General features: G+C 42.0%; 1 protein-coding gene across 2 annotated transcripts in view; it reads right to left on the reverse strand.

Moving 5' to 3' along the window:
- LOC138757125 (coiled-coil domain-containing protein 68-like) overlaps window positions 1-14,035 on the reverse strand; it is a 71,558-nt gene that overhangs the window by 22,180 nt on the left and 35,343 nt on the right. For both annotated transcript variants that reach the window (XM_069923932.1, XM_069923931.1), the window contains exons 5-7: window positions 13,279-13,404; window positions 10,011-10,139; window positions 2,423-2,517 (exon numbers count right to left, since the gene is read on the reverse strand). In XM_069923932.1, the coding sequence (XP_069780033.1) occupies window positions 2,423-2,517; window positions 10,011-10,139; window positions 13,279-13,404 (350 nt within the window). The remainder of the gene's footprint in view (window positions 1-2,422; window positions 2,518-10,010; window positions 10,140-13,278; window positions 13,405-14,035) is intronic.

The following is a 14,035-nucleotide window of genomic DNA, read 5'->3' on the forward strand; positions in this document are numbered from 1 at the left end:
AAAGCCTTACTAAAATACAAATAGATCACATCAACCACTCTACCTTCATCCACCTTTTTTGTCACTTCCTCAAAAAACTCAACAAGGTTCATCAAACATGACTTTCCTTTTACAAACCCATGCTGGGTGCCCCTAATCAATCCCTGCCTATCCTGATATGCGTGTATACTATCTCGAAGAATAACCTCCATAGCCTTCCCCACCACCAAAGTCAAACTTATTGGCCAATAATTACTTGGCCTACACCTACTTCCTTTTTTGAATAATGGAACTACATTTCCAACCCTCCAATCCTGTGGTACCACCCCCTCCTCCAGTGATCTTTGAAAAATCACTGTCAGTGCCCCTGCTATTTGTTCCCTGACCTCCGTTAGTCCTGGGAAAAATCCCATCATGACCAGAAGACTTATCCACCTTTATTGACCCTAGGAGCTCCAAAACCCTCATTTTACTAATCCCTATCCTCTCCATAACTAAGCCCTTTGCCTCTCTTATCTCATATAGCCCAATGTCCTTTTCCCTCATGAATAAGGATGAGAAAAAAATGTTCAATATTTCTCCATTCTCATATGGTTCCTGACATAGTTCACTGGTCCCATCATCCAGTGGACCTATTCTATCCTTAACCCTCCTTTTACTGTTCACGTATCTGTAAAAACCCTGAGGATTCACATTAGCTATAGACCCCTCATACTTTCTTTTTGCCTTTCTAATTTCCCTCTTAAGGTTCTTCTTGCAATCTAACTAATGACCATACATCTCCTTAATCCCTTGTTTTTTTATAGGCCCCCCTCTTGTCCCGAACCAACTTCTTAATTTCACCAGAAAACCACGGCTCCCTCGAATCTTTAGTCCTCCCTTTCAGCCTGACTGGAACATAAAGATCCTGTACTCTCAAAATCGCACCCCTAAATGCCCCCCAAAGTTCCTCTACATCCTTTCCGGCAAAATGATCAGCCCACACAACTTTCTGCAAATCCCTTCTCATTTCTCCAAATCTGGCCTTCCCCCACTCGAAGACCTTTCAACCTTGGACTCGACCTATCCCTTTTCATCATTAAGGTAAAGCTAATGGACCCATGATCACTGGATCTGAAGTTCTCTCCAATGCTTACCTCCGTGACCTGCCTCATTGCATTCCCAAACAACAGATATAACACTGCTCCCCCTCTAGTTGGTGTCTCAACATATTGCTGCAAAAAGCAATCCTGAACACAATGCATAAATACTAAGCCATCCTGCCCTTTTACTGACTGTGTTTCCCAATCTATGTTTGGAAAATTGAAATCCCCAACCAACACCACCCTATTTCTACTGCACATCTCACCTATTTCCTTGCACATTTGCTCTTCTAGTTCCCTTTCCCCATTTGGAGGCCTATAATATACCCCCATAATAGTAACCTCACCCTTCTTATTTTTCAACTCTACCCACACTACCTCCCCGACGATCCCTCCAGTCTATCTTGCCTCAGCACAGCTGTAATATCCTCCCTGACAAGTAATGTCACACCTCCCCCTTTTAATCCACCAACTCTGTCACATCTAAACCAGCGAAATCCTGGAACACTCAACTGCCAGTCACAACCTTCCTTCAACCATGTCTCGCTAATGGCCACAACATCATAATGCCACATGTCAATCCACACCTTTAGCTCATCCAGCTTCCTTACTACACTCTTCGCATTAAAATAAATACATCTCAGGGATCTCCTACATCTTACCTTCTGCATATCCTCCTCACTATCATTCTCACAATTTTCACTACAACTTCTTTTTACTACTTCCTGCTGTTCCTCCCTCAAATTATTTAAACTTGTCTCTTTCCTTAGCCTACAAACCCTCTCCCTGCTGTCTTGCCTAACTTTAAACCCTGTCCCCAACCACACTAGTTTAAACCTCCCCCCCACCCCCCACCCCCAACAGCCCTAGCAAATGCCCCTGCCAGGAGACTGGTCTCTCTGGGATTAAGATGCAACCCATCATTACAGAACTTGAAACCCTGTCTCTTACTCCATCCCTTTTCTTGGTTGGTCCTTCCAAAATCCAACAACACCACATTAAATTCAATATATAGGTTAAGTGGGCTTTCTAGGATACACTTAATAAATTCTGCCCCATGCAAGCCCTTTGCACTATGTGTGACCTAATCAATATTAGGACTGTTAAAATCTCCCAACAACACTACCATATTATTCCTAAAGCTATCTGAATTATCTTTACACATCTGATCCTTCAATTCCCATTGACTATTAGGGAGGTTATACAGGTAGCACAGTTTTTCTGAAGCTGATTGTGTGAGCATTTCACCATTTACAATGGAATATAAAACTGGACCAGTTTATAAAAAGAGCCATTTTGCAAGTGAGCTATGAACATGAAAATGTATGTAAGCTGATGTGTCTGGAAAGTAAACTTCCTACCCTTTTGTGCTGTCCGGTACATCAAAAGAAGTGTACTTCTTGCATTCCATCTCTTTTTCCACTGCCTGCTTCCTTTCCATCAAGTCTTTCTTCTCCTGTGAAAGATATTTGAATTAAACCCTCCAGGAGCCTTTATAAATATATGGTATAGTATTTAAAAACTAATAAGAGTTGACATTTATTTTATTTATAAATATAGAAGCAAAAAAAATCCACATCGTCTTCACTTCAGACCAGCTGATGATTTAAATTGCTTTCACTTCATTGCCCAATACCACTTTGTAAACCTTCTTCACAAGCTATTTCTTGACAAATGCTAAATCTTGAAATAAAAACAGAAGTGAAAGGAAATTTATATGATTGGATTGACTAGTGGATCAGTGGAAGAAATTAAACCCCGAGGGTGGTTTACATCTTGCTTCTTCTCACTTGTAATTCATCTTAGATATTAAAGGAGTAATCTCAGAATGGCCAAAAAGATACCAAGGAAGGTAAAAGTCACATATATTGACTTAACCATCACAATTACGAAGCTTGAGAAAGATCACTCGCTCTCCTATTATGCCTGAGTGAAAAAGCTGTTTGCATGGAGGAAAACATGTATTGATGTAAAAGTAGGAAAGTGACAAGATTTGGTTTTCCCTGAAGATACTTGTCCCTCCAAAACAGGTAACTCATTTTGTGGTGGTACACCACCGGCCTACTGCAGGGGGCAACCTCTGTACCTGCAGGAGAGTAAGGGGACAGGACAACACCTGGCCGGCTGCCAATCAGTCGGCCTGAAGGGATCAAGCCCCATCCGGTCGGGTGTCAATCACCCTCCGGAATATAAGCCTGCAACGGCCTCCCTCAGAGTTGCTGCAGCCACAGCCAGTCTGGCTCTGTGGAGGTTTTTGTGGATTAAAGCCTGTTGTTCAGTCTTTACCTTGTGTGTGTCTGATTCTGGCTAACAGTGCAGCATACATTTACAGGTTTTATGAAAACATAATTTCTTCATATTATGACAAAAGAGAAAGCTATTTCGTTTATAGAGTCTATCTCAACTCTCTGAGAATTTCCTCATTTATTTCTATTCAATCTATTCTCTATCGCATAGCGATCTGCTTATTTCTGAATCCACTGCCACTCATTTACACAAAGGATATTCACCAATTAGACTTTCAGCAAGATTTTGGAATGTAGGAGTACCTGGAAGAAACATATGGGCAAAGGGAGAACATGAGAACTCACCACAGACAACACATGAGGTGATGTCTAAACCTGAATCCCCATTATTATGCCCATGTCACCAAATTGTGCTGCCAGTCATAGAGTAGCACAGCACATGGAAGCCATTTAATTAATTGAAACTGCACTGGCCATTTTGAAGTGTAATCCAAACCCACTAACTCCTACAACTTCCTCACACACTGTTCCCTGCAAGGATTCTATCCCCTTCTCTCAATTTCTTCATCTCCATCGCATCTGTTCCCAAGATGAGATCTTCCTGTCCAGACCTTCCGAAAAGTCTGCCTTCTTCCACAAATGAGGATACCCCTCCACCACTACCAACTCAGCCTTCACCTGCATCTCCTCCATTTCCTGCTCATCTGCCCTGGCCCCCTCTGCCCCTGAAGCAACAAATATAGAATCCCCCTTACCTTCACCTACCACCCCACCAGCCTCTGCATCCAACACATTATCCTCTGAAATTTCTGGCACTTACAATAGGATCCCATTATTAGACATATTTTCCCATCTCCTCCCCTCTCTACCTTCCAAAGGACCACTCCCTCTGTGACCCGCTCGTACATTCATCCCTCCCCATTAATCCCCTCTCCCCCCACCCCCGGCACTTTCCCCTGTGGCCACAGGAGCTGCCACACCTCCTCCCCACCACAATCCAGGGCCCCAAACAGGCCTTTCAAGTGAAGCAACATTTCACATGTATCTGCAGGATTGATTTACTGCATCTGGTTCTCCCTTTGTGGTCTTCTCTACATCGGAGAGACTGGGTGCAGATTGGAGATCACTTCACTGGGCACATTCACTCCATCTGCACCAGTGATAGAGACCTCCCAGTAGCCAATCATTTCCATTCTGTGTCGCACTCCCATACTCACATGTCTGTCCGTGACTTATGTACTACCCCACCAAGACCACCCGCATATTGGAGGAACAGCACCTGATTTTCCAACTGGGCATTCTCCAGCCAGATGACATTAACATTGACTTTTCTGGTTTCTGTTAACTTGCTCTCTCCTAACTCCCTCCTCCTCTTTCCCTCTCTATTCACCTAACCATCCCTCTTCCCCTTGATCGTTGCTGTCCCTTTCCTCCCTTTTCCACCTATCACCTCTTACCTTTGTAACCATGCTCCCCCCCCCCCCACTCTTTTGTTCAGAATCTTGCCAACATTTTTCCATACCTTGATGAAGGGCTCAAGCCTGAAACGTCAGTTATGTATTTTTTTATCTTTGCTATATAAAGGACGCTGCTTGACTTTCTAAGTTTCTCCAGCATTTTGTGTTTTTACTTTGCTTTTTGATGGGCAGTTTTAGATTGTGCTTCCATGCCAATGTAAGAAACACGAAATAGGCCTAAATCGGAATGTTTGTCTGATTTGGAAGGGGATTTAAAGGATATACCAGGTCCTTTTATTTTTTCTGGGTAGCAGAGGCTGCAAGGTTAAAAGTATTGTTGAAAAGGACTTGGTGAGATGGTGCAATTCAACTTTTAAACGTACACATGAAAACTGTGGTGCTTTTTTGACCAAAGGAAAATAAATATTTTTACTTAATTGGCTTTAGTTTCTGGAATGGTTTTGAGCTGCCCTCATTCAGACTGGGTAGTATGTTCACTCAAACCACTGACTTCCACTTTGTAAATGAAAAAGTGTCAGGAAGTGAGTCATTCACTGCAATATTTGAGCCTTTACCTTGCAGCCACATGCACAAGTTCTCTAATTACATTTTGGATGTTTGGTGACTCTCGGGATGATGGTGCTGGACTTTATATTAGGCAATGCTTCAGAATATAAAGGAAAGATGATCAGATTTCCACCCACTTCCATACCTATTATAACATATAAGGAGTCCTTTGTTTCTTTGGTTCTATTTTGACTCCTCGCAGAGTAATCTCAGAAGTCCTATTTCCCCTCTCCGTTGTTCCTTGCAGTCCTCAAACTTAGAACAGTATCATACGAGAAAAGTCCCTTCCCATTACAATGACTGTGCTATCCATCATGCCAAATTAAATTAACCTCTACACAAGATCTATATCCCTCCATTCTTTGCATGTTCTAAATGCCGCTTAAACATCACTATTGTATCTGCTTCTACCACAACACACCAGCACAATCCAGGCACCAACTCTTCTCAGTGTCAAATATCTGTTCTTACACAATTTCTTCCAGTTTTCACCCTCTCACAAAGCTGTGTCTCCTAGATGTCTTTCTATGCCTCTCAGAATGTTATAAACTTCCATCTAGACTCCCCTCAGCCTCCAACACCCCAGAAAAAAAAGTTTGTTCACACTCTCCTGATAACTAAACTTATATCCCTCACTTGCCCATCTGTGACCTCTTTGTCATTAAGATGTAAATTATGGCAGCTAATTAACCCACCAGCATATCTTTGGTATGTGGGAGGAAACCAGAGCATCGTCCACAGAGAAAAGGTGAAAACTTCACACAGTGACCAGCCCAGGTCAGAATCCAAGCCAGAACACGAGATCTGCACAATCATGCCATTTGTGTTGGTAATGAATATTGCCTGGCCCTTATGTGATGTGGCTATTAACTGCATTTTACAGCTAAGCTTGAACACAGCCCATTGTTGACTAATGCCACAAAATCTCTGGCTGCCTGGTTTGGAATTGACTATTAAAACGTGACCTCTCACACAGTTTTTTTTTGTTTAAACCAGGACTGGTTCAATGGGGAGTGTCAGCTGCACTCAAAAAATGGCTTTGACAAACAGTAAGCCAACAACACTACATTTGGTTGCTTGGAAACATCTTTGCCATTCACAATCCATGGGAGTTGGGACATTACAAAGAAACAAAATCACATTTTAAAAGTAAAATAACATCCATACACTTAAGGTGAATTTAATCCTTGAATAAATGATAAAACATAATTACTAACCATTTCTTGGGAGCTGATATCTCCCAATCATATGTAGGGGGTACACTAGGTTTGACATGACATACGAAACAATGGAAATCACTATACTTGGAAATCCATTTATTAATTACAAATTATTTTGGGTATGAAAAGCTCAGAAGCTCTTCTAATAATCATCATTTCCCTTTGTCAGTAATCCTCAATCGATATTCATTTAGTCAAGAGTTTAATCACGGATTAAACAGGTTCCAATGCAGGGCTGCATTCTCTCAAGCTCACTTCTGCATGTGTCAACAAATATTTCAGCCCAAAGTCACATCTGAAACCTAGCAACTTTGAATTTGCCCCAAGTCACTTTCTAAAATGTAGTCGGACCAGTTATCCTGCATCCCTAATTATGCAAGACATATTATTGTCAGCTTCTGTCTGAACATGTTTCATTAGTGGTTGACAATAACCATATGAAATGCAATAATTGACATAATGTTCCTACTCAAAAGTAAAACCACAAGTACACTCAGTCCTTACAACACATTGATTTCTCAAAAAAGTACTAAACTATTTTACACATGAATCAAATTTATCAATTATCCACTTACAAAGATTAAAATTAAAAAGCAATTTATTATTCAATCAACTGCATATTTTTCCCAGATCTGCGTGGTCCCTCCCATTCTTATCCTTACTCAACCATTACTTGTTCCCCTTCTAACCCTCCTCTCACATCTCAACCCTCTTATTTGGCTTGCTGCCTAATTCTTGGTATTCTTGATGAAGGATTCCAAATTGACTATTTCTTCTCATGGATGTTGCCTGACCTGCTGAGCCCCTCCAGCACTTTATCAAAGTTCTCGTTGACATCTTTCAGACAGTCAAAACTACAAATCTCTAAGTCAATGTGAGATAATAGTTTGGCATCGACTAGATGGACCAAAAGGCCTGTTTCTGTGCTGCAGTGCTCTGTGGTTCTATGGTTCTAGTACAGCATTCTTACATCACCTCATTAGTATTCTCACCATAACTTCATGGAAGAGGATCATTTTTCCAATTCCACTACAGTCCTCAGCTCTCTACTATTGGATCATCTAGAAATCATCGAAGAACGTGTCTATTGCATGCCTTGGCTCTCTGGAAAATTTTACATTTCTCTCTCACACCTGTTGGCCTCAGTCAGGTCCTCTTCTGATGGACTCTCCATTATTTTATTTAGACTTAGATACACAGCACGGTAACAGACCCTTCTGGCCCATGAGCCCGTGCCCCAAATGCACCAATTAAACTACATCTCCTGTACAGTTTCCTGGAAGGAAACCCACACACATATAGGGAGAACATACAAACACCTTACAAAGACTGCTAGATTCAATTCTGGAACATTGGCATAGTAATAGCATTTACTAACCACTATGTTAACTGTGCTGACCATTATCTATACTGGTGTTCATACTTCACTGCCTGTACAGGTACACAATCTTTTATCTAGACATCTAAAATCCAGAAATCTCCAAAATCCGGCAAGTGGGGAGAGAGACGGCAGAGTGAGTTGGGCGGGTGAGGGGGAGAGATCGGCAGCGCTAGTCGGGCGGACGAGAGACCGGCAGCGCAGGTCAGGCAAGCGAGAGACCAGCAGCGCGAGTCGGGCGGGCAAGAGACCGGCAGCGCGAGTCAGGCGGGTGAGGGATGGGGGTGGGGGAGACAGCAGCATGACGAGAAGGGATATGGCAGCACAATTTGGGTAGGCCTATATCTGGTTTTCCGAAATCTGGAAAAATCCGAAATTTTGAAAACGCTGTCCACCAAGGGTTCTGGATAAAGGATTGTGCATCTGTACAATATTGTAACAGTAGCCACTGATTTCTCATTCCATTGTGAAGATACAGTTGCTATACTCCGGTGTAACAAGACTGAGTACTAGATACTTTTGGTGTGGAAGCAGCATCACAGACTAATAAATCCCATCAGGAGGAGACATTGAGTAAATCCAGGATTTCATCATTACTGTACATGGTGTTGCAATTCATTGAAGCTCCAAGCCCTTCAATTCAGGTGACTCACCCCAATAAATGCCCATAAATGTAGGTACACATCTTTGGCATTTTAGCGTGGAAGGTAACTGGGCCCATCCTCCATTTACTGGCAAAACAACAATAACCAGCCTGGCTATTTTATACCAACTGACTTTGCCTTAACAGAAAGTGTTTTTCTACACATCTTACCAATGAGAATGAGGCAAACAGGGATTCTCGCCCTTATCAAGAGTCAATTTCATGAGTAGCCTGTTCTCCCATGATATGTGCCCAACCCCGAAACAATTAAATCACTAAGCCATTGTGAATGGGTATTCCAAAGCTGGCATCTTCTACAGCTACCATAGTATGGACTCCTGCCTTTGGCCCAAACCTGACATGCAGCCTTCCATTCTGCCACACACAGGACATACAGTGTGTATGTTTCCTTTTAAAGGCATTCAAAACATCTATGAATTGACCATACCACATTATCACCTGCAGGACACTAAAGTGCTGGGGAAAATCAGCAGGCAATGCAGCATCCATAGGAAGTGAAAGGCAGTCGACATTTCAGCCCTGAGCCTTTGCTTGAGAAAGCTAAAAATCAGGCAGATGTCTGAATAAAAAAGGTGGAGGGTAGGGGGAAGAGCGCAGTCTATTAGGTAAGAGGTGGATAGAGGTGGAAGGGTAGAAGAGAAGGAAACAGAAATAATGGTGGAGAGAGCAAAGGCCAAAGACAGGTAATTCTTGATAAGAGAAATTAAGGGGAGTGAGGAGATGGAGGAAAGGAAACAGAGGAGGTTAACAGAAATCAGAGGTTCTCTCTCCTTTCATCATCCATCTGTCTCTCTTCTTCCTGCTCCCCACATCCCTCTCTTCCTTTTCCTATCCGAGAGTTAATTTTCTGATGGAACATCAAGCCAAACAACATTCATTAATGAGCAATTGTATCCACCTATAATTATTTATTTCCTTTCTCCTATCTTTGGCTGCCCCACCCTCTCTGAAACATGAAACTAATTCATCCTCATTTGACTACTTCTGAAGAAATGTCTTTGATCTGAAATATTCCACACTATTTCTAGCTGATGCACTCAAAATATCCACATAATCCACGTAATTGGCAAACTAACAGCGAGACATTCCAATTTTAAACTTCCATAATTTTACCTATTTATTTTCAACAAATATTTTTGCTCGCTGCTTGAATCTGCTGGTTGCTTGAATTCTGGATAGCAGGGGATATACCGTAGATAAAACCTAATCATTAAGCTTCATAGAGGCATCACTTCCACAAACAAACCATTGTTACTTCTGCCTGGTGAGAATAATTACAAAAACAACTCCAAAATGTTGGGTTGAATTTAAAATTTGGCAGTTTGAATAATTAGGCATTTTCTCAGTATAAGTTCAATCTCAAACCTGAGGGCAGTCATGTAATAGGTTCTTGTCCAAAGGTATTCATCTATTCTACCTTTTCCATCCTTTCTATTTGCTGTTCCAGCTCTGTTGCTCTGTCCTGCTTCTGCTGAAGTTTCGACTCCAGGTTATTGAAATTTTCTATACTTCTTTCCAAATTTTTCTCATGCTCTTCAGCAAAAGCCTAAAAGGGAAGCATAACAAGGAAAGTTAATTATATTTTGTTATTCTATTGCACCTAAATTATTCCTCCATTAAGTTAAAAAGCTAACTCTTTCATTAAAAATACCAAGTCCGAAAAAGCAGCATCTTCAAATAAGAAAATGGCAGATGTGGCAATAACAGCACTGCTGCAGGAGTCAGGTCGAGCAGGGAGAGGAAACGCAGCGCTCCCCGTAGGCTCTATCACCCAGACCAAGTACCAATGGCTTGCTAAAGGAGTTGACGGTGAATTATTTTAAAATCTTGGCCCCAGACCCCAGACTGCGGGCTCTGGGCCCAAGATGATGGCACCTATGATCGGCAACAGCCACAAGTGGTTACAGACTCCAGGGAAGCAGAGGACCTGCACAGGGCACCAGAAAATGGTGAGACCACCCCCTGTTTAAGAAGGAGAATCAGAGGATATGATCCATGAAAGGTAACCATGGCTTTGAGGGTTTTTGCAGCTAAAAAACACAGGCAGTGGGCTGTTGGCAATTCAAGGCTGTTATGAGCCCAGAGGACCCCAAAGCCCAGCAGTAATAGGTATTCACCAAGACAAATGGTTACTTAAATAAAGGTTGCTTTTAATTATCTATAAACATGAAAAGAGAATCAAACATTAACTTATCACTATTGACTTAACCAACCTAACTTAACCCCCTTCTAATTCTAAGCGCGTGTGTGTGTGTGTGTAAGTTCAGAAAAGTTATTTGGTTCACAGTTCAATCTCACTTGTCATTCCTCCAAGTTTACTGTGCAAAGAATTTAACATTTATAAAGTTCGCCAGGCTTTTGTGCTTTAAAGGTAAATGGTTACCGTTTAGGAAGGTTCTTGTCTGTTTTCAGAGAGAGATTTGTTGTTCCAGGACATCCACCACTGATTCCTTTATAATCAGTCACTCCAGTGTCTTGCTGAAGAAACTTGCCCCTTCAGGGTTCTCCAGATGATAACCTCTTTCTTTCAGGTAACCACAGAGTGCTTTTTTGTTGCTCTTATTCCAAGTGAAACATTAGACAGCCAGTCCTCTCCTCTTGCATGAACCACAATGGCTTTGACCAGGCTGAACTAAGAACTCACAACGTGTCTTCCAAAATGGGGTTTTCCAAAAGCTTGCCAGCTTGTCCTGTTCCAGTCCCAGTTGTTGCTGCTGAATGTAAAACTGTATAACTGATCTCTGTCTCTCTGTCTCCCTCTCTCTCTCTCTCTCTCTCTCTCTCTCTCTTCCCCTCTCTCTCTCTCTCTCTCTCTCTCTCTCTCTCCCCCTCTGTCTCTCTCTCTCTCTCTCTCTCTCTCTGCTTGCAAAATCTCTGAGAACAGCAAGTTCCTCTCCAGACAGAATGCAGCTCGACAAGTTATTTCATCTGTTGCCTTTTGTAAACAACAATCCATTAGTGAAGTCTCTTGGGCACTCTCCAAAGCTTTTGCAAATACTGTTGGCCCCAACATGCCTCGCATGAGCAGAGCTCCAGTATTTTAAATAAGATCTGTTTTAAAGTGTTTGTATGTGGCCTACACAAACAAACCTTTCCCAATTTATCTCCCAAAAACATATCTATATTCTGTCACAAAGTGAGAAACCCACACAGGCTGTGGGCTGCTGGTAACTGAAAGGATACCAAGTATCTGAAATGGGCACCAAGGGCCCTGATTGTGTCAGAGGTTTGAGTTTGGAGCTCGGGTTTTAACGGGTGACTGTGTGGCTGTGGAGGCTGTGTGAGCACTGAAGGCCAATCCACAGACACTCGATGACTTTGGGCAGACTACCTTTTGCTTCTCTTTCTCTGACTGTAAGAGCCAGCCAACAATTTCTGCTGATAGCGAATCTGTCTGTGTTACAGCAGACCAAAGCAAATTCTGTGTAGCATGACACCTATTTTATTACATGATAATAAAGCAATCGCGAATTTTCAATCCTGAATCAACCGTAATCAGATGCTGGAAAGGTGAAAGGTGCTGGAGGAGCTCAGCAAGTCAGATAGCATCCGTGGAAAGCAATATTTAGTCAACATTTTGGGACAAAAATCCTTCATCAGAAAACTTTGAATCATTATGGCATCTGGACATCTTTATGGACTTTCTCCCTTCCCTATAGTCCACCCAACAACACACAGAGGGTTTGACAAGTAGACAACCTATTAAAAATAGATGATGCTGAAAACACTCAGCCAATCAGGCACCATGTGTGGAATGAGAAACAGAGATGACATTTTGGGTTAAAGTTCTTTTGTCACCTCTAAGATGCTGTAGTGTGAAGGGTCATGTGACCTCCCTGACGGGAACCTGATCGGAAGACACCACATCTGTCAATCAAGATCAATCACACTGAGCGCTTAACTTGTAAATGCCCTTTTACAAAAAACCACTCATGTCGCCACTGGTTCTGTTAATCACCTGCTCTACTTTGGGCATATCTGGGCCACCCCCCCCCCCCCACACTGACCAGCAGAGGGGCAGCTGGATCTCTTTTCTTTGAAGAACAAACCCAAGTTCCACACCAGCTCATGAGCCAGAGAATCGATATCAAGTTGTAGGCCAGTAACAGGTGGCTGGCTTTTGTAGTGCACATTAATGAACCTTCATTTTACCATGCTCATTCTTCTTGATTAATCTTAGTGCTGTACCTGCACCAGGTTGAGGGACAAACTGTTGTCACGTCTTTCCTCTACACTATATATATATTTAGTGTGGCTTTTAGTTATTACCTGTTTAGTTGCATCCTATGTGGCTGCTCCATATACCATGCGTGAGTGTATGTGATTCCCAGTGACGAATTTCCCTCGCTGGCAAATAAACACTTTTGTTACAACTAATCTGTGTCCAAACACATTGCTCCTCAGATCCGTTGAAATTGTTCCTTACATAACATTTGGCAACTCAGCTTCTCTTTCCACAAACGCTGCACAACCTGCTGGTAGTTTTTATTTTTATTTCAGATATTCAACTACTGTGGCATTTTAATTTTCATGATGGCAAGATGAATGATTTTCCATAGTATATTTTATCCAGATGCTCAGATAAAGAACAAACACCTGCCAACACTTGTTTGCACATGAGGGGTGATTTCTGCAAACTTTTACATGTTTTCTTTTCCTCCTAATTTATAATCTTCAAACATTACCTGCAGTTTCTTCTTCTCTTGTTCATGCTGCTGTTTCAGTTGATCCATCTGTTTTTGATAATGCTTGTACAGTTTCTGGGAGGCATTCCGAAGTGCTGCAGCCCCTGCTTCTTGTGTGGCCTCCAACTAAAGACAAGATATGTTTTAAAACCTGAGCATGTTACACCACTCAGTCCTATGCTATAAAACGGTATGAACCCATCCACACATGTCTCAGCTAGGACATGGTGTAAATGCCCAGAAGTGGACTTTTTAAAAAAAAATAATTGAGCGTGTCTTGCCAGCTTCAACTATTTAGAGATCAGTTGTAATTTCTTTGGTCATAGTTTATGGTTTAATCTACTTCTATCCAATTATATTCTTGAATCCAGTGGGCATATCTGTGGCATTCTGCAGTTCCCATACCTTCCATATTGTGGGCTCTAAATGATCTTTTTTTTTAATTCATTTTTTCAAGTCATGGGTATTGGTATCGTCCTTGATCTGTGAGTCAGCTTCATGAATCACTGCAGTCCTTGCAACCCCACAGTGCTGTGGGGGAGGGAGTTGATTTATACCAAGCAACAATGAAGGAATGGTGATGAATGTTCAAGCCAGGAGAGTGTGCAATTCAGAAGGAACCCCAATCCAACTGCCTCAATCAATCTTCGTGGTGGTAGAGGTTACTGTCTTGGGAAATACAAGCTAACACTGAATCAAACCTATGCTGGCTCACACTTGTAACAAACAACGCTTTTGTCATCATCCTGGCAAGTCT

This window comes from Narcine bancroftii, chromosome 3 (assembly GCF_036971445.1).
Source record: "Narcine bancroftii isolate sNarBan1 chromosome 3, sNarBan1.hap1, whole genome shotgun sequence".
Classification (NCBI taxonomy): domain Eukaryota; kingdom Metazoa; phylum Chordata; class Chondrichthyes; order Torpediniformes; family Narcinidae; genus Narcine; species Narcine bancroftii.